General features: G+C 47.2%; 1 protein-coding gene across 6 annotated transcripts in view; it reads left to right on the top strand.

Moving 5' to 3' along the window:
• Positions 1-5,627: 5,627 nt before the first annotated feature.
• Positions 5,628-23,278, top strand: part of ZBTB17 (zinc finger and BTB domain containing 17) — a 31,291-nt gene continuing 13,640 nt past the window's right edge. For 5 of the 6 annotated variants that reach the window (XR_012381360.1, XR_012381361.1, XM_025856281.2 and 2 more), the window contains exon 1: positions 5,628-5,754. Coding sequence is in view for 3 of the 6 variants with exons in the window: in XM_025856281.2 (XP_025712066.1) it covers positions 5,748-5,754 (7 nt within the window). In the remaining 3 variants the exon portion in view is untranslated. Of the gene's footprint in view, positions 5,755-7,767; positions 7,855-23,278 lie in introns of all 6 variants that reach the window. The other variant, XM_025856280.2, reaches the window with a different exon arrangement.

Raw genomic sequence — 23,278 nt, forward strand, 5'->3', positions numbered from 1 at the left:
CCACTGAAGAGGTCCCTGATGTGACTCAGCAGCATCTAGAACATGTTCTTAACCGAAAATGTTGGCCCTGAACCTACTTATCCCTCTCCAGTTAATTTACAGGAAATGGAGAGAAGAGCTACTCAGATGACAGCACGAGGAAGCAGAGAAATCCAGAATGTGGGATGTTCTACAGGACTTTCTCTATAATCTGACTTAAGATTCTCTCCAAAGAATATTTCAAAGAATATTCTTTTTAAAAAAAAAAGATTTTATTAAAAAAAAGATTTTATTTTTAAAATCTTCCATCATGGAAACATAAGATAATTTTTTAAGAGTTGCACACTGAATGATATGAGGGTTGAATGACATATCTGGGGTTTGCTTTAAAATACTTCAGTGAGGGGCACCTGGGTGGCTCAGTCATTTGGGCATCTGACTCTTGATCTCAGTTCGGGTCTAGATACCAGGGTTGTGAGGTCAAGTCCCATGTTGGGCTCCATGCTGGGAGTGTCGCCTACTTAAAAAAGTAAGAAAAAGGAAAGGAAGGATATATTAAGCACCTGTAGCAAAGCAACTGTTGAATCTGGATGATGGGCATGCAGAAAATATTTTATTATTTTATCTAGTTTTAACATTTTATTATTTTCTATAGTACTTTATTGTTTTTCTTCTTAAGAAATATTTATTTATTTATGTATTTATTTATTTATTTTAGACAGAGAGGGAGTGGGGTGGGGAGGGACAGTGGGAGAGGGAGAGAATCTTAAGCAGGCTCCACACCCAGCACAGAGCCCCACATGGGGCTTGATCTCACAACTCTGAGATCATGACCTGAACTGAAATCAAGAGTCGGACACCTAACTGACTGAGCCACCCAGGCGCTCCTTCTTTCTTTCGTTTTTTCTTTAAAGTAAACTCTAGGGCACCTGGGTGGCTTAGTGGGTCAAGCATCTGCCTTCGGCTCAGGTCGTGATCCCAGGGTCCTGGGATCGAGTCCTGCATCGGGCTTCTTGCTCAGCAGGGAGCGTGCTTCTTCCTCTCCCTCTGCCTGCTTCTTCCTCTCCCTCTGCCTGCTTATCCCCCTGCTTGTGGTCTCTCTCTGTCAAATAAATAATCTTAAAAAAAAAAAAACCAAAAACCCAACTCTACACCCAACGTGGGGCTCAAACTCATGACCCCGAGACTGAGTCACACACTCCACCGACTGAGCCAGCCAGGCGTCCCCATTTTTTTTTTAAGATTTTATTTATTTATTTGACAGAGAGAGACAGTGAGAGATGGAACACAAGCAGGGGGAGTGGGAGAGGGAGAAGCAGGCCTCCCGCCGAGCAAGGAGCCCAATGCGGGGCTCAATCCCAGGACCTTGGGATCATGACCTGAGCCGAAGGCAGACGCTTAACGACTGAGCCACCCAGGGGCCCCAGGCGTCCCCATTTTATCTAGTACTTTATAACATTATCCATTTTCAAAATGGACGTGAATTAAAAAGTGTATGTCAAGGATGCCTGTGAAGAGTTAAGAAAACCGTTTCATGACAAAAAAGCAGAGAAAACATCGTTGCATTTATAAATTATTATAGTGTTACATAATTCAAGATTTTCAATGTGTGTGTAATCAAATTGATAAACTAAATTGTATAAATAGACATTTGTCAGTTTATCTACAGCCCTTCAAGTTATAGCCACAAGTTAGCCAACCACTAAAGTTCTCCTCGTTGGGAAAAGGCCCACGTGTAAATAATAACCAAGCTTTGGGAGGACATTAGGGTGGAGGGTGGATGAGGTTTTGGCTGGAGACTCCAGAGATGGTGAGGGACCCTGTGTGTCTCTGGGACAGCTAAGGGGAGAGGGCATTGGAGGGGAGAAGCCCCGGGGTGGAGGGAGTCAGTTAGTAATAGACTGCAGCAACACCCCCTAGTGAGAAACCAGGCAATCATCACCCTTCACTCATTCCAGCAGCAGGGGTATACTTAGCTCCTGCTCTCAGCCACCTAGCCTGAATTTGTAGATTCCTCCTTCTGTATTGTTGGAAGGAATTTCTGGCATCTCAGCTTCATCTAATGAAGACCACTATTGGGTTTCAATTATCGATCAACCAACTGTGCCAAAAGAACAATTCTCAGCTGTTGGAACTGGGACATTAAAACCCCAAAGTCTCTTGGGGTTCACTTATATTTATAAATTCAGCCAAGTTTAATGTTATGTTCCTTCTTCCCTGACTTAACAAGTCTAAGTTACATGTATATTCTCTAGGTTTCAGCTCACTTATTAGCTAAGGCTTGCCTTTTTTTTTTTTCCTTCCCTCCCTGCTTGCTAGCTTTCTTTCGTAAATCAGTAAATCACCTCTAGGGTCAGATCACGTGCTTGTTCCCTGGGGCACTTTGGACTGGGCCAGATCTGGAGACCAATAAAGGATAATGATCTCTGAGGGGAATCAGCATCTCTTTGCAAAGTAACTTCCTCAGATAAGGCCATTACGTGCTTTCCAGGGAAAGCAGGGTCAGTCTCATTCAATGGGAGGAGGGGGCTGCATCTAATGCATCTAAGGCAAAAGAGTTTCACTGAATTTTGGATTTGAAGAGGTAGGGAATTTAGTCATCTGCATCCACCCAAACACCTCCTTCTTGATTGCTAAGTGCCACTTGTTCCCATCCAATGCACCTGGCCAGCCTGTGAACACAACTTATATTGCAATTATATTACAATTCAGCAACCCACAGTATCATCAGCTCTGTCCAATTTTTGGCAACATTAAGCCCTGTAGCTACAAGAGAGGAGATAAATTTTTTAGAGTAGTCAGGAATGGCCCTTGCTTCTCTGGTCCTGTCTTGAGCTGAGAATTTAAACCCTAAATATTTCTTTTTTGAAAGTCTTCAGTGCAATTATAAATAGGCAGCCTACGTGACAGTCCTCACAGTGCTCACTCCCCTCTAAGGGTCAGTGTGACAGCCACTCCAACCACCAAAGCCTATCTTTATTAGGCACTTTCCCCCAGGCAACAATGCTTATTGTGATAAGTGATAACTTCTGTAACTACTTTCTCCCTGCCCAAAGTAGGCTAGATCTGCATCACCTTCAAATCTAATGCCTTGACCCCTTGGAGGTCAGTTTCCTGCAGAAATAGAAACCTTGCTGGGCATTCTCTTTAAACTTTTTATTTTGAAAAAAATGTAGGTTCACATGCAGTTGGTTTTTTTTTTTTTAAAGATTTTATTTATTTATTCAGCAGAGAGAGAGAGAGAGAGAGAGAGCACAAGCAGGGGGAGCAGCAGGCAGAGGGAGAAGAAGCAGGCTCCCTGCAGAGCAAGAAGCCCAATGCTGGGCTCCATCCCAGGACCCTGGGATCATGACCTGCGCTGAAGGCAGACGACGCTTAACCAAATGAGCCACCCAGGTGCCCCTGTTTTTTGTGTTGTGTTGTTTATTTGTTTATTTATTTTATTTTTTTTTAGAGAAAGAGAGAGCGCGAATCAGTGAGCGCAGGGGTGGGAGGCCATGAGAGAGGGAGAGAATCTCAAGCAGCTTCTGGGCTGAACTCAGATGTTGGAACTGGGACATTAAAACCCCAAAGTCTCTTGGGGTTCACTTATATTTATAAATTCAGCCAAGTTTAATGTTATGTTAAACCTGAGCCGAAATCAAGAGTCATCAAGAGTCAAATGGTCAACCTACTGAACCACCCATGCGCCCCGGTTCATATGCAATTGTAAGAAACAATACGGAGCAATTCCACCACCACCCTTCTTTACCCAGTTTCCGCCCTGCTCACATCTTGCAAAGCTAAGGTACCATCATATCACAACCAGGATATTTACATTGATACAGTCAAGGTACAGAACATTTCCATCCTACAAGGATCCCTCACGTTGTCTTCAGACTTCTTTTAAACAGAAAGGGATTTCATACAGAAAATTAAGTGTTTATAACATTATTGGAAGGGTTGAAAGAAGGGTCTCTAGACTGGTTCTCTAGTCATGGCTCCAGAATACCGTAGAACTCACCAACCAGAGGATATTACTTCTGCCACAATCAGGAAGATGAGGAATCAAGAAGTCATCACCGAGATTATTGCATTCAACATATTGCCAGCAAGAATCCAGGGATCTAGATTTGGGGCTAGAAGCTGGTTCCCAGGCACTAGAATGCTGAGTTTGGCTGTCAGCATCTCACAGATGCTTCTGAACACTCATGAAGCTGGAGACTAGCCACTATGCACTGCTGAAAACCCTCACATTTGCATGACCTTGCTTGCCAGCAGCAATCAGCTAACATCGGTAGGACAATGGCTATTGCCTCACTTCTGCCTTCCATCCAATCTTAGCAACTGGCAGAATCCATCTGTATCTGGAATTCTAACTGCAACTGAGTCTGGGAAATGGAATTTTAACTTTTTAGATTCTGGAAGGAATGGATGATGAGTCCCAGCTGACTACATCCAACACAGATGGACACAGAGGTAGGTCTGTGTCCTTCATATTGCGAGGACAAGAGGGGTCCTATCAGATTTGCTGTGATTTTCCTGTAAAAGAAAGGGCGAAGTCAACTGCTGCTGAGCTTTTTAGTTTCCCTGCTGATTGTGAAGGGAGGAGTAGAGACTTGGCCAGATGGACATTTTTTGACGTTCCTCTTCAGGCCAGTGATCATGAATTTGTAGGGAACAATCTGTCCCTTTGGGTATTTTGTCCAACTGTGCATGGCTGTTTGGGTGCAAGCAAAGAGAAAAGGCGCAGTTGGATTTACTGAGGGTTGGAAAGCTTACCAAATCCATGTGACAAAAAGACAAGGAAGGAAAGGAGTTCAGGCTGGTGGCAAGAGTGTTATGAAAACCCATGGGAGTGGGGCACCTGGGGGGCTCAGTCGTTAAGCGTCTGCCTTCGGCTCAGGTCATGATCCCAGGGTCCTGGGATGGAGCCCCGCATGGGACTCCCTGCTCAGCGGGGAGCCTGCTTCTCCCTCGCCCTCATTCCCCGTCGTGCTCACTCCCTCTCAAATAGATAAATACAATCTTAAAAAACAAACAAACAAACAAAAAACCTCATGGGAAATAAGCAGGATCAGAAGTGAAGAAAAGAGAAAGCCCACGAACTGTGAGGAAATAGAGGTGCAGAAAAGTTGGATAGAGGCCACAGAGGGACTGTTCAAGTCGGCCGACACGTTTGTTTCCAGCACCCTCGTTCACACCGACTAATCCTAGATCTGCCCTAAATAGGAAATGGGGCAGTGGTTGGCTCAGGAGGTAGAAAAACATAAGCGGGGATCTGCAACTTTGGAGCCACAACTAGGTTCACGTCTGTGCTCCTCCACTTATAAGACGCGTGACAATGGGCAATTCATTTACTCTTCCTGAGCCTCTGATTTCCCTTCTTCAAAAGGGGGGAGAAAAAGACTACCGACGGTTAGCGAGAGGACTTAATGAGATCATGCACGTAAAGTGCTTAACACAGTGCCTGGCACACAGTAAGCGCTAAACGCCGGGAAGCTGTTACAGTTATGTTTGGAATAGAAAACCAAGGAAGGGTTACAATGAGGACAATTCTAAGTGCAGAAGTACTGTAATACAGAACTTCTGGATAGGTAGGCGCATGCGCCTGTCCGCGGTCCTCGGCTAGCGCGGACGTTGCGCATGCGCCGGAAGTTGCGGCCGGGAAGCCAGCGAGGTCGGTTCCGCCCGACTCTAACATGGCGGCGCCCTTTGTCTGCTCTGAAGTGCCGTCCCCGGCCTTCTCGCGGCCGTGATGCACCTCCCTCTACGGTGGGGTCCGGGACATGGCAGGTGAGGGTCAGCAAGCGCCCGGGGCTGGCCGAGTCCCGAGAGCCGGCGGAGGCGGTGAAAGATGGGGCGCGGCGGGACGTCGGAGACGGTTGTGTGGGGGAGGGGAGGGAAGTGGAATGAGAAGGGAACCCGGACTGAGGGGACCCCGCGGGGCAGGAGGGTGCGGGGCAGCTGGGGTGGGGGGCGCCTCCAGGCGAGCGGGCGCGGAAGGGGCGAGCGGACTGGCAGTTCCTGCGAGGGAGCGCGGGTCGCCTCCCGGGTTGGGTGACACCCCAGCTGGTAGCATCTCCGCCCCCGCCGCCCAGCTGTCACCGTCCCTTGACCCCACGCGCCGCGGCGGGTGGTCGTTCTGCGGCCGTAGGCTGGCGGGGTGCCAGGGCAGCTCACGTCGGCGGGTCGGGGCCGGAGGGCACGGACCTGCCAGAACCAGGAGGTGCTTGCAGAGTGGGAGGTCGACACTGCCCCTGTATAAGATTATTTCATTCATTCATTCCTTCCGCAGACGGTGGCCCGGCATCTGATAGGTTGTGAGGATAGAGCAGGTGAACCGGACAGACTTGCTCCTGGTGTAGTGGTTGGAAGTGTGAACTGTGGAGCCAGGCGGCCGGGGTTTGAATCCCGACTCTCTGCTTGCCCGCTGTGTTCTGAAGCACGTTAGGTTATCGCTCTCTGTCTCAGTTTCCTCAAACTTAAAGCAGAGATAATAATAAAACCTGCCTCCTAAGGTTCTAAAGATTTAATACGGTGATAGGTGCAAAGTGCTAAGAACATTTCCTGGCACAAGGTAAATACTGTGTGTGTTTGTTGCTGCGATTATTTGTTTCATGAGACTCATGTGGGAGCCATAGAGATAAACAGGCACCTCTGATACTGCTATGATGGAAGAAAAGCAGAAAAGTTGTCCTTGCTCTGGAAAGAGTAGAGGCACCTCACCCGGTCTAGGCGAATCCAGGGAGGCTTCTGCCCCCCAAGAAGCGGAGACCTAAAGGATGCTTAGGAGAGTGGAGACAAGAAAAGGGGGGAGTATTCTCAGTTGAAGATGGAGTTTGTGAGAAAGCTTAGGGGCTAGTGTAATAATTAATTTCTCTGCCTAGAGACAGAGCTGAGAGATAAGACTGAAGAAGCTGGCTGTGGTCTGGTCCTACGGGGCCTTGTAAACCTAGTTAAGGACTTGAAGTTTTAGGTTAATGGGAAGCCATTTAAGAATCAGATTTGTGGATTAGAACAATCACCTGGCTATGTGAAGGATATATTAAAGGGAGCAGGCCTGGAGACCAACGAAGAGGCTGCTAGAATAATCCAGGTGAGAGATGAGGGTGGCCTCGAGTCAGGTTAGAGGCACAGGGTGGTGAGAGAGATTTTGGAGAATTGACAAAACTTGGTGATTACTTAGATGAGGAAGTTAGAGGCAGAGAGGTGTCAGGATTGACCTCCTCTTCTTGACCGGCGGGTGGTGATGCCACTCAGTGTGATAGGGAGCAGGATGGGGAACGGATGCGAGAAGGGAAGATACATTTAGTTTTGAATAGGTGGAAAGTGGGTGCCTGTAAAACAGTCCAGTGGTGAGGTAGCAGTTGTCATCCAGCAAAAGTCCCTAAAGTTGTGGGAGGGGGTGTGCTCACCGAGGGCAAGGGTATGAAATGAGAAGCAAGAGCGTCTGAGACACCCCACGGGAAATGCTAATGCTGTAGCAACACAGGAACCTGGGCACAGTCTTGTTGCTCTTGCTTTTCAACATTGCATTATGTCTTTTGGTAAGCAGGTATTCCTGAGCGTAGGGACCAGGAGCGGGTTTACTCATCTTTGTGCCCCAGCTGTCCAGCATGGCGTCTGGCATGCAGCAAGCCACTAATGATCCAAACAGACCCGTACTGAGCACTTACATCGTGCCAGGCTCTGTGCTCAGGGCTCTGGATTTGCCTGTGTTTCTTGGATGCATAAAAGGGCAACTCTTAGGGAGCAGGTGCCTTTCGGGTTCTCATCAGATTTTCCACTTGGGTGTCTTTGATTCAGGTAATGAGCTGGAGGAGGAGAGCCAAGCTGGAGTTTACGCAGACAAACTGTCAGAAAAGAGTAGCCTGGGCTACTTGGAAATCTGAGGTATGTCTGTAATGCTCAAGGATGAAACAAACCAGGAGGTCAATTTGTTTGTCCTTCTTCTCTAGGCTCAGCGTGACTCAAATCACCCTTTCAAGACAGCTTTTTCTTTCAAGTTATACAGTAATGACAACATCTGAGTTTGGTTGGGAAATTGTGGCTATCATTTATGCTTGGTTTACCAACAAAGACCAGACTAGGTTAATCACTGGGCAAATGCTCACACCTTGTTTTAATCAAGTACAACCGAACATGCTCCAACAACGCAATTCCAAAATACAGTGGCTGAAACAAACTCAAAGTGTATTCCTCCCCTCTTATTACACGTCTGGAAGTGGGCATTCCAGAGCTGGTAGGGCGTCCTGCTCTGTTCTGTGAAGTATCCAGGAACAGGTTCTAGTGATCATGTGGCTCTCTTTGCTCAAACCCAGGCTTCCATCTCATGGTCGAAGCTGGCTGCTGCAGCTCCTGCCATTGTGTATACACTCCGTCTGGCAGAAAGGGAAAGACAGAGTGGGGAGCACATGTTCATTGCTTTTAAGGTTCTAATGTTTAAAGATACATATTTTTGTACAACATGTCCCCAAACACAAGCATCTGGTGTACAGCCAAAGAGCGAATCATGACTGTTCCAATGCTGGAGGGAAAGCTGGCTGAGAGAGCCTGCTTGGTCCCTCGTGTGACTGAATTGCTGTCTCCAAGGCTTGGGCCCAGCCTGAAGGGAAGTCCACTGCATTGGTGGAAGAGGCAGGCTGCTCTGGCTTTGGGTAGGTTGATGTTGCTTGGGCCCAGGGAGTCCAGGCTTGTTTATGCATTCAGTGTTTTCTGTGTCCAGCGTGTCAGACATGGTGCTAGGGGGTGTAAGACTGGATCCCGGGAGCAAGGAGCTCTTAGCTATGTGGATGATCACGATACACTACAAGGAGCACCACGGGGGAGGCACAAACGAGAAGGATGACTGATGGTGGAAGGCTCTACCGAAATGGGGAGATTAAGAGTGAACAGCGTGCTTGGATTATCTGTACAGGTCTCCTCAGATAGAGGCAGCGAAGACCCTGATGTTGGGTGTGAATCCCTGCTTCCCTGTGTCGTGGCTCTCTGAGGGCCAGTTACTTCACCACTGTGCCTCCGTTTCCTTGTCTGTCAAATAGGGGTAATGGTATCTAGCTCCCAGAATTGTTTAGAGAGATCAAGCACGTACTTCACAGGGTTTGCCGCATAAAGCGGAGTTACCTCCTGCTGCAAGGTGCGGGGTGGTTCGAAGCCAGAGAGGCTAGTGAGGACTGCAGTCAAAGAAGGCCCAAACCTGTAGGGAAACCAGGTTGCGGCCTCCCTCAGGGCAGGAATTATCCAGATTGCGCAGAGGGGGTCAGCAACTGTGCTGTGAGTTCTACCAAGCTCTCTACTGAAAGGTGTCCATCTGTGGATTCTCAGAGACCATACTCTAAAAGGTCTGGTGAGGGCTCCTTTGGGAAGGGAAGGATTCCCTCTGTCTAATTTCCGCAAGCTCAAATGCTTCTGGAAAGCCTTCTCTGGGCCCTACCCAGCCATCCACCCCCTGCTGAGTTTGGAGCTCCTTCTCCATTGATTTCTTAGCATCCAGCACTGATCTCTCCGTGCATTCATATCTCACATTATAATCCTGGGTTTCTTTGTCTCCTTGTTGGCCCCCAGCATCTTGCAGGCAGGGACAGGGGATCATTTCTCCTGGTAGCCCCACTGTGTAGCTCATTTCCTGGCACATAGCTGGTGCTCAGTAAATGTTGTTGGAGGGCGGATGATCAGCCCTGATTGGCTGAAGAGGAACTGGCAGGCTGGCCAGAACTCCAGTGTGATTTGGGGTAGCGTGCTATCAACTGAAGGAAGGAGAACCTGATGGTTGATTTGGTATCTGGCTGGACTGTGGACGTAAACATGGTGAACTGTATGACCTGAACGATGAGAGTTTAGGTCAGAAGATAGTTTCTCTTTTTCCAGTAGAGCATGGTTTCTCAGCCTTGACGTTATTGATATTTGGGCCTGCATAAATCTTTGTGGTGGGCTGTCCTGTGCACTTCAGGATGATTATGGCACCCCTGGCCTCCACCCATAGATGCCCGTAATACCCACTCACCTGCAGCTGTGACCATGGACCATGTCTCCAGACATTGCCAAACGTCTCCTGGGACAGATCATCCCCAGCTGGAACCTGCATATAGGGTACTTCTAAGTCAGGCGTCCCTGGGCTCATAGTACTTCTTATACTTATTAGATGTGTCCCTTTGGGCAAAATACTTGGTCTCTCCAAGCCTCAGTTTTCTCAGTTGCAAAGTGGGGATACGATGACCTCACACATAATTTTATTGGCCGGAATTATCGATGAGGTAATGCATGTAAAATGCTTATTCGAGTCCCTGACTCCATTATTGGTGACTGGTGTTATTATGTGTTAGTTAGGAGAAGAGGACCTTTGAGAGGGTCAAGAAAGAAAGTGTGCAGAGGAAGAAAAAAAAATGGTAGAGGAATATGCACAAGGTGCACAAATCAGAAGGTTCTAAAGAATGTGCCATGGAGGGGCACCTGGGTGGCGCAGCCGATTAAACATCTGACTCTTGGTTCCGGCTCAGGTCATGATCTCAGGGTCGTGGGATCGAGCCCTGCGTCAGACTCCACGCTCCCTGCTCAGTGCGGAGTCTGCTTGAAGATTCTCTCTCCCTCTCTGCCCCTCCCACTCATCCTCTCTCTCTCTAAAGTAAACAAATCTTAAAAAAAAAAAAAAAAAAGGAATGCACCATGGAGAGTAAGTCATGCTTCGGTGCCTGACCCAGTTCCCCTCCCAGATAAATGTTAATAGTATCTGTGGGTCCTTTCAGAGCTATTCCATGTATCTGTATGTCTCTGTGTATGACCGGGGAAGACCATTTTTATTTAAAAAAAGTTTTTTTAAAGATTTTATTTATTCATTTGAGACACAGAGATAGAGAGCATGAGCAGGGGGAGAGGCAGAGGGAGAAGCAGGCTGCCTGCTGAGCCAGGAGCCCAAAGTGGGGCTCTATCCCAGGACCCTGGGACCATGACCTGAGCAGAAGGCAGATGCTTAACCAGCTGAGCCACCCAGGCACCCAGAAGACCTTTTTTTAAAGATTTTATTTGTGAGAGAGAGAGAGAGAGAACGCACATGTGCACCAGTGGGGGGAGGGGCAGAGGGAGATGGAGAAGCAGACTCCCCGCTAAGTAGAGAGCCCGATGTGGGGCTCAATCCCAGGACCCTGAGATCATGACCTGAGGTGAAGTCTGATGCTTAACCCACTAAGCCACCCAGGTGAATAAAAGACCATTTTTAAAGAGTCACATGGTTTGATTAGGTTGCACAGACAGGAGCTCCTGCGAGTAGGAGGGCAGCTGCTGTGGGTGGGGTTTCGGGGTGTCACCAGTTTGCCATGTAAACGACCAGGTGGCTCACTCTTTTCTGGAATTCCTCGAAGGGTGGTGCCTGAGCGGGTGGGAGAAGGTACCCAGACCCGCTGTCTCGGCAGGGTGGCACCACGAAAGGGAGGGACCCAGCCCGAGAGAACATGAAAAACTAAATACACTGTGTGCCCAAAGCAGGTTGTCCTGGAGACCATTATCTCCTCCTTTGGCCGGCCAGTTTCTAGGTGATTGAAATAATAAAGGTCAAAGAGTAAGCCTTTCAGCACTGAGGGGCTTATGCATTGGCTGCAGGCTGTGGGTTGAGCGTCAGCACGGGGCCCTGGCCCTCTCAGTGGTGCTCGGGCCAGCAGCAGCTTGACCTCAAGTCCAAGGGCCAGTTAAAGTAGACTTCCGTCTACTTTAGATTCGACAGGAAGCCAGGGCTTGGGCTCAGGGAGTCAAGCCTGCTTGTTGGGAACTGGAGACACGTAAGCCTTGAGCTTCAAAGGAGGAAGCAGAGGGCCTGGTTAGAATGGAGAGTTGCACTCCTGTCTACACGGCGGCAGGCAGAGACTCGGAGGTGGCAGGTGGCGGTTCCAGCTGAGGGTGGGACCGGCTGGAAAGCAGGTGTGGTGGGTTTTGTTGTAGCATCAGAAACCTGCCGGACAACTTGATGAGGACAGCTGACACTGCGTGACATCTAGGGGGATTGTTGAGAGAGTAAATCCTGGGAATCCTCATCACAAAGAGAAGATTGTTTCCCTTTTCTTTCTTGGGTCCCTATGAGAAGACAGATGTCAGCCAAACCTGTTGCGGTCATCATTTCGCAACACATGGAAATTCAAACCACCTGCTGTACACCTTAAACGGAGACAGTGATGTGTGTCAATTATTTCTTGGTAAAACTGGAAAGAAAAACCAAACCAAAAAAGAAAAAAAAAGAGAGAGAAAGAGAGAAAGGAAGGAAAAAGAAAAAAAAAAAGAAAAAACCGAGCTTCTTGTCTTTTTTATTTATTTATTTATTTTTTTATTTATTTATTTGAGAGAGAGAGAATGAGAGATAGAGAGCACGAGAGGGAAGAGGGTCAGAGGGAGAAGCAGACTCCCTGCTGAGCAGGGAGCCCGATGTGGGACTCGATCCCGGGACTCCAGGATCATGACCTGAGCTGAAGGCAGTTGCTTAACCAACTGAGCCACCCAGGCGCCCCGAGCTTCTTGTCTTAAGAGCCCTGGCAGCGGAACCTGATCTCCCCGCCCCACCCACACCACTTCCCATGCTGGAGCTGTTCAACTAAGCAGCCACCTTCCTGTCCCGGAAGGGCAGGCGCTGCCGCCCAGCGGGAAGCCGTGTCTCCATGGCTCCGAAGCCTGCTAGGTGAAGCCCTTCTCATTCTGGTAGTCTCGGGGCACCCGGGGCCCGGTCAGGGACTTTCCTGGTTCACTGTAACTCAGCTGCCCAAGTTCATGCTTCCAAACATTGTTGCAAGTTAGAAAGAACATTGTTTAATTTTGTAAGTTGTTAAATACTGAGTAGATGCAAAGGAATACGCACAGTATAAAGAATAAAGATACAAGGAAACCCATGTACCCCATCAGTCAGTTTACAAATAATGTTACGGTTAGGTTTGGAGCGCCCCTCCCTGACCGTGGCCCACCCCACTCCCGGGTCATCGCAGGTTTGCTTTTATCACTCTCTTGCCTTCCTGTAAAGTTTTACTGTGTGTATTCATATTGCTAAACAATGTGTTGTCTCATTTTGCATGCCTTTGAACTTAATATAATCACGTTGTTTTCTTCCGTGTCTTAAATTGTTGGCTTACTTGACTTTCTCAGATGGATATGTTCTGTTGCAAGAGAATTTATTTGTCCTTTCTCTTGCTGACGGACATTTGGATTGTCTTCGGTATTTTGCTGAGACAGAGTGCTGCTGTGAACATTTCTGGAGCATACGTGCAGCGTCTGCAGGGTACAGGAGTGGGACTGAATCACAGGGTGTGTGAGCTTCCGCTCGACCAAATAATACCTGTTTCCAGAGTGCTTTCCCCAGTTTACAGTTCAACTGACAATTCTGTTTATTTCACATCCTCCCAACTCTGGTTTTACTAGACTTTAAAATTTTTAGTAATCTGATGGGAGTGATATCTCATGTGGTTTTGATTTGCATTTTCATGATTATTAGTGGGCTAAGCATCTTTTCATATACTTATTGGTCATTCAGGTTTCAGCTTCTGTGAAACAGCTGCTTAAATCTTTTGCTTATTTTCCTATCTGGTTGTCTTTTTCTTGTATATAGACTTGTTTGGTTTTGTTTTTTATTTTGTATACTAATCCTTTGTTGGTTATATGTGTTGTAACTATCTGCTTCCAGTTTGTGGCTAGCCTTTTCACTGTAGGTTTTGTTTTGTTTTGTTTTTTAACAAATTCTTAATTTTAAGGTTCATCATTTTTCTTTTATGGTTATCTCTTTCCGTTCCTTTTAAAGAACTTCCTCTCTACTTCAGGTTTATAAAGATAATCCCCTAGGTATTGTCTTCCAAGCATTTTATGATTTTGTGTTTTACATTAAGGTTTTCAGCCCATTTAAGATTATTTTTGTGTATATTATGAGGTAAGGAGCTGATTCCTTTTTTTTTTTAGTAAGTATACCAAATTGTCCTAGTACTATTTATTAAAAAAAATACATTCCTTTCATGTGGATCTGTAAATGTCACCAGTAACCCTTATATATAGTGAGTGTCCAAAAATGTGTGGATCTATTCCTGAGCTCTTTACTGTTTATTCTCTATATCTGTCCTGATATCACACTGACTTAATGACTAAATTTTTATGTAACAGTTCTTGGTATCTGGTAACGTCTTGGCCCTTTGCTCTTCTATCTTCATTTTAGATTGTGCTTGTCAAATTCCATAAAAATTGTTGGGATCTTTTATTAGAATTGCTTTGACCTTATTCCACATCAGTTTGGATAGAATTGACATTTTTATAATATCGAACCTTCCATGAACATGGTATATCTCTCAGTTTACATAACTTAACCAAAGTCTAACTTTACTCACTGTCTCACACCCTACTCTCAAACAATTAAGGACCTTAGCACACTTTAATTCCCATCACCCCTTTCTTTTGTTCTATAGGTGGGTATTTTAATTCTTTTTAAAATTTTAGAAGACATCTAATGATGTCAGTATTGTTTAGATTTACTCATTTATTAATGACTAGTTTTTCCTCATTCCTTCTTGCATTTAATACTTTCATTCTGGGATCACTTTTTATCTACCTGAAGTGTATCTTTTATGATGTGTGAGTTTGGGCTGTCATCTGTTTGGGGGCCAGCTAGGGATTTTACCCTCCACTTGATGCCAAAAATTTGATATAGGCAGTTTTCTGTGCAGTCTTTTTTTCACTGACTTGTAACTCTCTGTGGCTCCAGCTCTATTCTGGAGGGCCCTCCCATGAGACCTCTGTCTTTGGGAGGGAGAAGGAACTCGAGCTTGCTCAGTTCTGCAGATGCCTTTGATACCCACCCTCAAAGCTCCACCTGCTCTCTGGATTCCAGCCTTTGCTTAACTTTGTTTGACCCCTCAGTGTTCCTTACTGACTCTCCAGTTCTTTGATGCATTTTAAAAGATGTCTCACAATTTCTCTTCAGCATTTGCAGCTGTTTGCTAGAGCGTTGGCCTGGGTACCTGGTGTGCCATGCTTCCAGAAAATCATGGTGTTTCTGAGTCTTAATTTTATGTTTCATCTGGCAGCAGCAGACACCGAAGATTAGAACGAAGACTTAGCGATGTTCACTTATAGCTTTTATAAGATGTTTTGTAACCCTTATTAGCATAAGGAGAGGGAGTTGGTAAGTGCCAGTTAACGACAGAGAATTTGCCCTTTTGGGACAGACGAAGGGTCTGTAGAGCCTAGCATTACATGTCTGTCTGTGTGTCTGTGGAAGTTTTGTCTTTTTCTGAAGAGGAAAGTTCTTATCTTTTAGAGTATATGGACGTGGCCTTGAATCTGTCTGTGTCAGTGCGACCGAGGTCCGCTGACAACCCCTCTAAGCCTTGACTGGGTTATCTGCACGATGGGGGGTGATCATATTAACAGCCTTTCCGCAGGATCACTGCAGGGATCAATGAAGTAGCCTGCATCCTGAAACCCTTTGCAGGCAGGCAGCTCCGGCAGCCATTCCAGTTATTCCCTTTGGTGGTGTTCTCTCCACGTGCTGCTGCCCTTTGGAAACAATGAGCCTGTGATTTCCCTAACCTCCCAATTGCTTCACATGGTGGTGCTTATTATATATTAGTAAGGCTGTGTTTTCTCTGGGCACAGCTACACAGCCCCACCCACAGTCCTTTCCCAGGACTCACAGTTGCCTTCCAGCTGGGTGAAATCCCCGTCAGATTGGGAAACTGTAGCATCTGCACTAGGGGCTCTCGGATCAGTTACTTGCATCCAGGCATTAGTTTTTACCCAACCAACGAATGCATTAAAAATTTGCATCAGTGTCGGCAGGCTGCCGTCTAGACAAAGGGTACCATTTCATGATCCTGCTCACTGGCAACATGCTGTGGAAACTGTCCGTCTTTTAGATGTTTGCCAGTTTGATCCTGGAAGTGGTATCTTGTACTTCTTTATATTTCTTTATTAGGCTGAACATCTTTTTTCCGTATAGAATATATTGACCACGGGTGTTTCTTTTTTTTTTTTTTTTAAAGATTTTATTTATTTGACACAGAGAGACATAGCGAGAGAGGGAACACAAGCGGGGGGAGCGGGAGAGGGAGAAGCAGGCTTCCCGCAGAGCAGGGAGCCTGATGCAGGGCTCGATCCCAGGACACTGGGATCATGACCTGAGCCGAAGGCAGACGCTTAACGACTGAGCCACCCAGGCGCCTCTGACCACCGGTGTTTCTTTTGTGAACTGCCTTTTCATTTCTTTGACTCATTTTTCTGTTGGGAGATTTTTTTCTTATTGATTAGTTTTTTGTAACAGCTTTATTGAGGTATTCATGTAGTATACAAGTCACCCATTTAAAGTATGCAATTAAATAGCTTGCAGTATATTCCCAGAGTTGTGCAACTATCACCACTATTTTCAGAAAATTGTCATTATCTCGAAAAGAAACCCACCACCCCTTAGCAGTCACTCCCCACTTCCCTATCTCCGTCAGCCCTAGACAGTCACTTTCTATGCTTACGGATTTGCCTGTTCTGGGCAGTTCATCTAAATGGAATCATGTAACTTGTGGTCTTTTGGCTGGTTTCATTTAGCATAATATTTTCAAGGTTCATTCCTGTTGTAGCATATGTCATTACTTTCTTATTGTCCAGTATTCCGTTGCACAAACAGACCACATTTTATTTATCTATTCATCAGTTGATGGACATTTAGGTTGTTTCTACCTTTGACTTTTATGAGTAATGCTGTCATGAACTTTTGTGTACAAGCTTTTTTTTCTTTTTTTTTAGATTTTATTTTTTTAAGTGTTCCCTACCCCCAATGTGGGGCTCGAACTCACAACCCCGTGATCAAGAGTCATATACTCTACTGACTGAGCCAGCTAGGTGCCCCTGTGTACAAGCTTTTATGGGCACATATGTTTTCATTGTTTGTATGAGGAGCCTTTTGTATAGCCAGACCAGTAACCCTTATTTACAATATAGGCTGTAAATATTCACCCTTAATTTATATTTACATTTGGGAAGGTGGGAAGATGAGGGTAAGATGAACAAAACAGAACATTTAGGGGCGCCTGGCTGGCTCAGTTGGTTTAGCATGTGACCCTTGATCTCAGGGTTGTGTGAGCCCCATGTTGGGTGTAGAGATTACTTAAAAAAAAAAAAGAAAAGAAAGAAAAAGAAACATTTAGATTTCTGACCAGTCTTTCATATCCTAAGGATTAAGCTCATGTACCATGCCTTCCCCACTGTGGCCCCACGAAGGGGCCCCTTGGGGCTGGTCTGCCTGTCTTACAGTCGTGCTGTTGCAAGCACTCTTTCTGTATCTGTCCCACTGTATCTCTGTCCATCTGTGTCTCTGTCTCTGTCTCAGGCTACCTGCATTAGGACTGGGAAACGGGAACTGGGCAGCACACTGGGGGTGCTTTCCAAGTTTCTCTCAGAAGCTCACACTTCAAAGTGACTGGCTGAAAACCCACCAGGGCTGCAAGTCATCCGTTCAAAGGCTTCCAGCAGCTTTGCTGATTCACTGCCGTTGCAGGTGGAGGGGATGTGAGGGGGCTGGAGGCCGGCCAGCGCTGTTTGCTCCAGGGCGTGAGCGCTGGGGCCCTGAGCTTCCTTAATCCTCCCAGGGCTCCCGTCCAGAGCCTGTTCTAGAGCAGCACTGAAGCACCTGGAGTTGAGGAGCCCAGCGGTTTTTTTAAAAATCCTGGGAAATTGAGACATTGGGTTCCTGACTGCTCTTTAGGCCTAACATGAGTTTTTGCAACCCCCCCAGATACTCCTCTGAAATATCCTTGCACTCATTTAGTTTTCCCCAGTCAAGTCTCACAAAATATTTTTAGTTTAATCCTGTTGGGAGTAGTAAGTATACAATTTCATGTTGGCTTCTGCTGTGTATAGTCCTACGTCCATCTAGATACACATCCTGTGTTGTTCCTGTTCATCTCAAGGTTTCCAAAATAGGGAAAGTTTTAAAAGAAAATCTGCTGAATGCTAGGTGAATATGTCTTTTTTTTTTTTTTTATTGTCGGGCACACGGTATCAGTTATACTTTAAATGTGTGTGTTTGTAATCTGGTAATTTTGTTAATGAAATCATTTAACATATCTTCACACTGAAGGGAGGGACCCTTAGCAGTCACCCATCCTACTGAGGAAACAAAACTAGACAAAGTCAGCCACGTGAAACACGTGCTACGTTGAAGTCCAAATACATCCAATTCCAAACAGTTGCTCCTCAACCTCCTTTTTGCTTTTAGCTCGGATCCTTGATCTTGACTACTACCATGGGAAAACTGATCCTTCCTTGGAATTGTCATGTTTATTTGCTGTCTCAATGAAAGCCTCATTGTTCCTCCAAAAGCATCCTGTTCTTTGTAGAAAGCAGGTGGCTTTTGCCCTCAAGGCTGAGCACCTCCGTCTTGTGTTTTGGTCACTGTTGAGTGAAGTCAGCATTGCCATGGGCAGGGCCTTCGCCTGGTCTGCTTTCAGGCTAAAACTTCATTTGTCGTGGGGGCCTGATGAGATTTCACCTCCCATTTTTAGAAGCTAGGGCAGGGGTTCCAGCATTCGGTTCCCCTTTTGTCTACAGCTCACCAGCATGGCTAGCGTGGGTTCACACAAGACAGCAGGCATGGTGGTGGCCAGCAGGAGCTTTATGCAGTGGGAACGGGTGTCATCATCCCTATTTTACAGCAGGGAAAGTGAGGTACAGAGGGTTACATACTCTTGTCCAAGGTGCTCGACTAGCTTTGGTTTGAAGCCAAGGCAGGAGTGGTAACTGGGACCAGGATCCTGTTAGCTCCCTGGGGCTGCACGCAGAACTGTGCATGCGTGTGTGTGCCTCATTCCTCATGGTAGCCGAGCGGCTCGGCTGGGGCTGGCAGAGGCTCCCAGCTGCTCTTCTAGGGGATTTTCAGTTTTGTCCCCGTAAGGAATTTCTGCTCATGAAGATTTCTCTGGTGACACATTCTTTGTGCAAATTACCATAATTTTCCATTTCCCTTTTGAGAAATTTTTTCCTGTTGAGAAGTTTTGAGTCATCAGGTCTTGTAGAAAATGTCTTAAAGGTTTTATAATAAATAGAAATGAAGAAGCTCTGACTTGGCGGACAGTTTCTTTCTTCCCTTCCTTTTTTCACTTGGTTTCTTGAAGAGATAACATTTAGAAGTGGTAAAACAAAATGCAGCAATGATATGCAGTGAAAACTAGAGCTCCGTCCTGCCCTTGCCCTGCTCCTCCGAGGGCCCCCCCCTTACCCATCTCTTGTACGTCCAGAGCCACGGACTTTTTGTTTGTTTATGAGCTAGGATTTCACAGCCTGGGTTTATGGTTTCAGACAAACCGCACGACCCAGTTTCCCCTAGGAACAGTCAGGTACTGTATGTTGTTAAGGGACTTTGAGCCACTCCAGGAAGAGGTACTTAGAATTTTCCAAAGGATATTATCATATTTAGTGGGGAGGCCGTTTGCACAGGCTGCTCTGGAAGAGCCATGTGAGCATGTGTTGGATCCTGAGCCACCAGCTGAACCCTCCTGGTGCTAGCTGGGGGTGACCTTGTCCCCTTTTTCACATCCCAAGGGTCCAGCCCCGTGGGACTTTGATCCTTCCCCTTTCAGTCTGTTCTCCATACTGATGCAGCCAGAGTGAGTTTCCTGAAATGTGAGCCTAACCATGGCCCTCTCTCGCTTAAGCCCCTGGCCAGGCTCCCAACTGCCGGGGCTGAGCGCTGGGTCCTTGGCGTGGTGGGCGTGGTGGGCGTGGCCCTGCGTGCCTGGCTCCAGCCTGGCCCTCCGGCTGTGTGTCTCACCACGTTTTCCACTCGTTTCTTTCGTGATGCTGAGGTGTGCTGTTCTCCCTCCACCTGGTCCCCATGCATGCACACCATTCTCTCATGCACCCCTCCATTGCTTATGTTGTCCTCTATCTGAACATCCTTCTTGCCTTTGTTCATGTGTCTTGTTAGGTGTGGCTAGGTGCCCTATCCTCCTGGGGGTGGCACCCCTTCAGAACTCATCAGAAGGTGCTGACAGTGTCTGGGACTTGCTCCCTGGTGGCAGGTCCTCGAGTGGGGGGGCACTCAGGCCTGACCTTGTTCCCGGTGGAGCTGGAGCCCCCAGCAGGGCACCTGCACCAGGCAGCGGATCTGCAGTGGATTTGAAGTCCATGTCCACTACTCTGTCCCCTAGCCCACCAGATGTGCAGATGAGCCCCCCCAAGTCTATCCATATTTAACTTGAATGGGCGACTCTCCCCAGGCTTACTGCCCCAAGTGACACAGTAACAAAGGCCTCACAGCAGAAGTTTGAAGCCGGATGGGAACAAAGTCCAAGTGCTCTTTGGTCACATTGGACCAGGCTGTGGCTCCCTCCTTTTTCTCCACCTGCTGTGGAAACTTTGAGCCGTGTGCTTCACGAGTAAAGGGGGTTCACTTGGGATAACCTGGTTTGTTTTAATGAATTTTTTCCTTTTTTGTGTCACTGTGTATCAGTCACAGACTTAGTAATATCTGATTCCACTTTTGCCAGTATTTGTGCAGTACTTCCTGTACTCACAATTATCGCATATATGGTGGTTTTCCTGTTGAATGGGTCAGCAGTCTAGAACCCGGAGAAGCTTGCCTGAGGCCACCCTGCTAAGACTGGAGCCACGATTCACATGCATGTCCTTGAATCTGAGTCTTTTAGTGTTTCTTCTTCTTTTTTTTTTTTTTTTTTTTAGGGGATGGGGAGGGGCAGGGAAGAGGGCGAGAGAGAATCTTAAGCAGGCTCTATGCTCAGTGTGGAGCCCAACACGGGGCTCGATCTCACAACCCAAGCTGAAATCAAGAGTCGGATGCTTCACCGACTGAGCCACCGAGCACCCCTGTTTCCTCTTTTTTGTCCTGTATTTTCTCCCATGGGGACTTCGGTCCATCCTGTGGCTTTAACCACCGTCCCTCCTGTAGACGTCTCAGCTGTGTTGGCCTGACAGAACTCTCAGGTGCCCTGCCCTCCCTCTGCCCGCCGTCATGCCTCACCTCAGCGAATGGCACCTGCACTTGGCCAGGTTCTCAGGCAAATGATTTAGTGTTGTCCTTGACTCCTTTTCTCACGGCACACCTCTGCTTGGTCAGCTGACTGTTGGCTCTCCTGAACAGCTTCCCGGTCTGACTGCTTCCGCCTCGGCACAGGGTCTCCATCTCCTGCTCCTCTCCTGGTGTTCCTCCAGCCCCTTCTACCCCCTTGCAGTCACCCCTCTGCACCCAGGCTCCTGGGGCACCCCGGTGTATTTGGAAGAAACTCCAGAGCCTGACTTGCCTCTAAGACTGGCTGATCTTAGCCTCTGCGGCTGCCACTTGGGCTCTTCTCATTTTCCCACTGGCTTCCTCCTCTCCAGGGCACACCAGCCCCTTTGTCAAGGTCACACCTGCCCCAGGGCCTTTGCGTTTGCTCTTCTCTGTGCCTGCAACAGTCCCTGGGCTTATGGTGGCATGGCTTGCTCTTCACTTCATTCAGGTCCTTGCTTCAATGTCACCTCCTCGGAGAGATCTTCTTGACTGGGGGTTTGTTTTCTTTTTAAAGATTTTATTTATTTATTTGACAGAGAGAGACACAGCAAGAGAGGGAACACAAGCAGGGGGAGTGGGAGAGGGAGAAGCAGGCCTCCTGCTGAGCAGGGAGCCCGACGCGGGGCTCTATCCCAGGACCGCGGGATCATGACCTGAGCCAAAGGCAAACGCTTAACGACTGAGCCACCCAGGCGCCCCTTGACTGTGTTCTTAAATATCAAATAGCCTCTGCCTCGTCTCCATACCTTGTTTTACCTTCTTCACAGCACCTAGTATGTGCTTCACGGCACCAGGTTATCCCAAGTATGATATAAGTATATTATACTTATGACCTGTCTTCCCCATGACACTCGTAGCTCTAATGAGACCTACGACCAGCACAGGGGAGGCGCTCATTCAGCGTTTGTGAAATGCTTTTGTCTTTTCTGTGTGTCTGTTTCCTGATTTAGGGGCTGCCGACCCTGAGAGGGGACGGATAATTAGGAGTAGCTGCACACAGCTGTATCACCCCGCAGACTTGCTGTGTATCGAAGGACATTTCTCATTCTCATTACTTCTCAAATATGTATAGATGCTGTTGTGATTAGTGGAATGGAAATTCTTTTTTTCATAGTGGTCTTGCCCAGTATTTTCTCAGTTAGCAAGTACCAAAAGTACAATTATAATTTCATGAACGTCCACAGAATATTTGACCTTGAGTTAGTTGCATTCAGAAAGGCCAGGAATCACCACTCTGTACAGGCCTGTTTCCCGACTTGATTTACAACCGTGTGAGAGCAAGGTCCTGGGGTAGGTGCTGTCAGCCGCTGTGAGGAGGAAGTTAGTAAGTAATCCCGCCCCGCAGTGAGTTTATTGAACCTGATAGGGGAGGCGGGGCAAGAGACGGGCCTTCCTTTTGGCCAGGTCTGTGTACTGCTGCTCAGGGAGCATTGGGGTGGAGAGTGGAGGTGTTGGGAGAAGGATCGGATGTCCCCAAGTCCCACATATTCTGATTTTATCTTTGTGGAAGCAAGTTCCTTAATCTACCTTCTGTCAAGCTCTAAGAGTCCCCAGAACAAGTCCTAGCATCATGGATTCCGCACTGGCATGAGCTTGCACAAACAGGACAGCACTTTCTTCAGGACCAGCCCGCCTTCCCACATATTCCTGGAGCAGTGGGGGTCCGTTGGGGGTTGGGGAAGGGGATGCCCATTCCCTCTTCAGAAGTGTGGTTGAGTGTTAGAGATCATGGAGGTTGTATAATGAAAAGCAAAGGCAGTATTACAATTTAATTTTATATTTAGATATGATTTTTAGGTGTTTAAAAATCAATATTTTGGGGGTGCCTGGGTGGCTCAGTCGGTTAAGTGGCTGCCTTTGGCTCAGGTCATGATCCCGGAGTCCTGGGATCCAGCCCCACGATGGGCTCCCTGCAGACTGGGGAGCCTGCTTCTTCCTTTCCCTCTGTGATCTCTCTCACTCATGCTCTCTCAAATAAATAAATAAAATCTTAAAAAACAATTTTTTTGGTAATACAAACTTCACAGAAACTACTACTGAGTCTTGGCTGTTAGGATTATGTGGAAGGTAGCAGTGATTTTCAGAGTGGAGCCATTACGCAGTAGAAGATCAAGTGTCAGAATCTGGGGCTGGTGGGAAGGGCCGAGTCAGTCTGTATGTTTACCCTAAAGGGGAAATTAAAAGTTAAAAGTTTGAGAAACACTAGCTTACTATAAGAGCTGTATTTGCTGGGCAACAAGGAAAATGCCAGAAGGGGTGGTTTTGTTGGGACTTGCCTCTCTGCCATGTTGCCCTGAAAACGGGTAGGGTGTC

The sequence above is a fragment of the Callorhinus ursinus genome, unplaced genomic scaffold (assembly GCF_003265705.2).
Source record: "Callorhinus ursinus isolate GAN/ISIS: 27379988/994484 unplaced genomic scaffold, GSC_fseal_2.0 scaffold18, whole genome shotgun sequence".
NCBI lineage: Eukaryota > Metazoa > Chordata > Mammalia > Carnivora > Otariidae > Callorhinus > Callorhinus ursinus.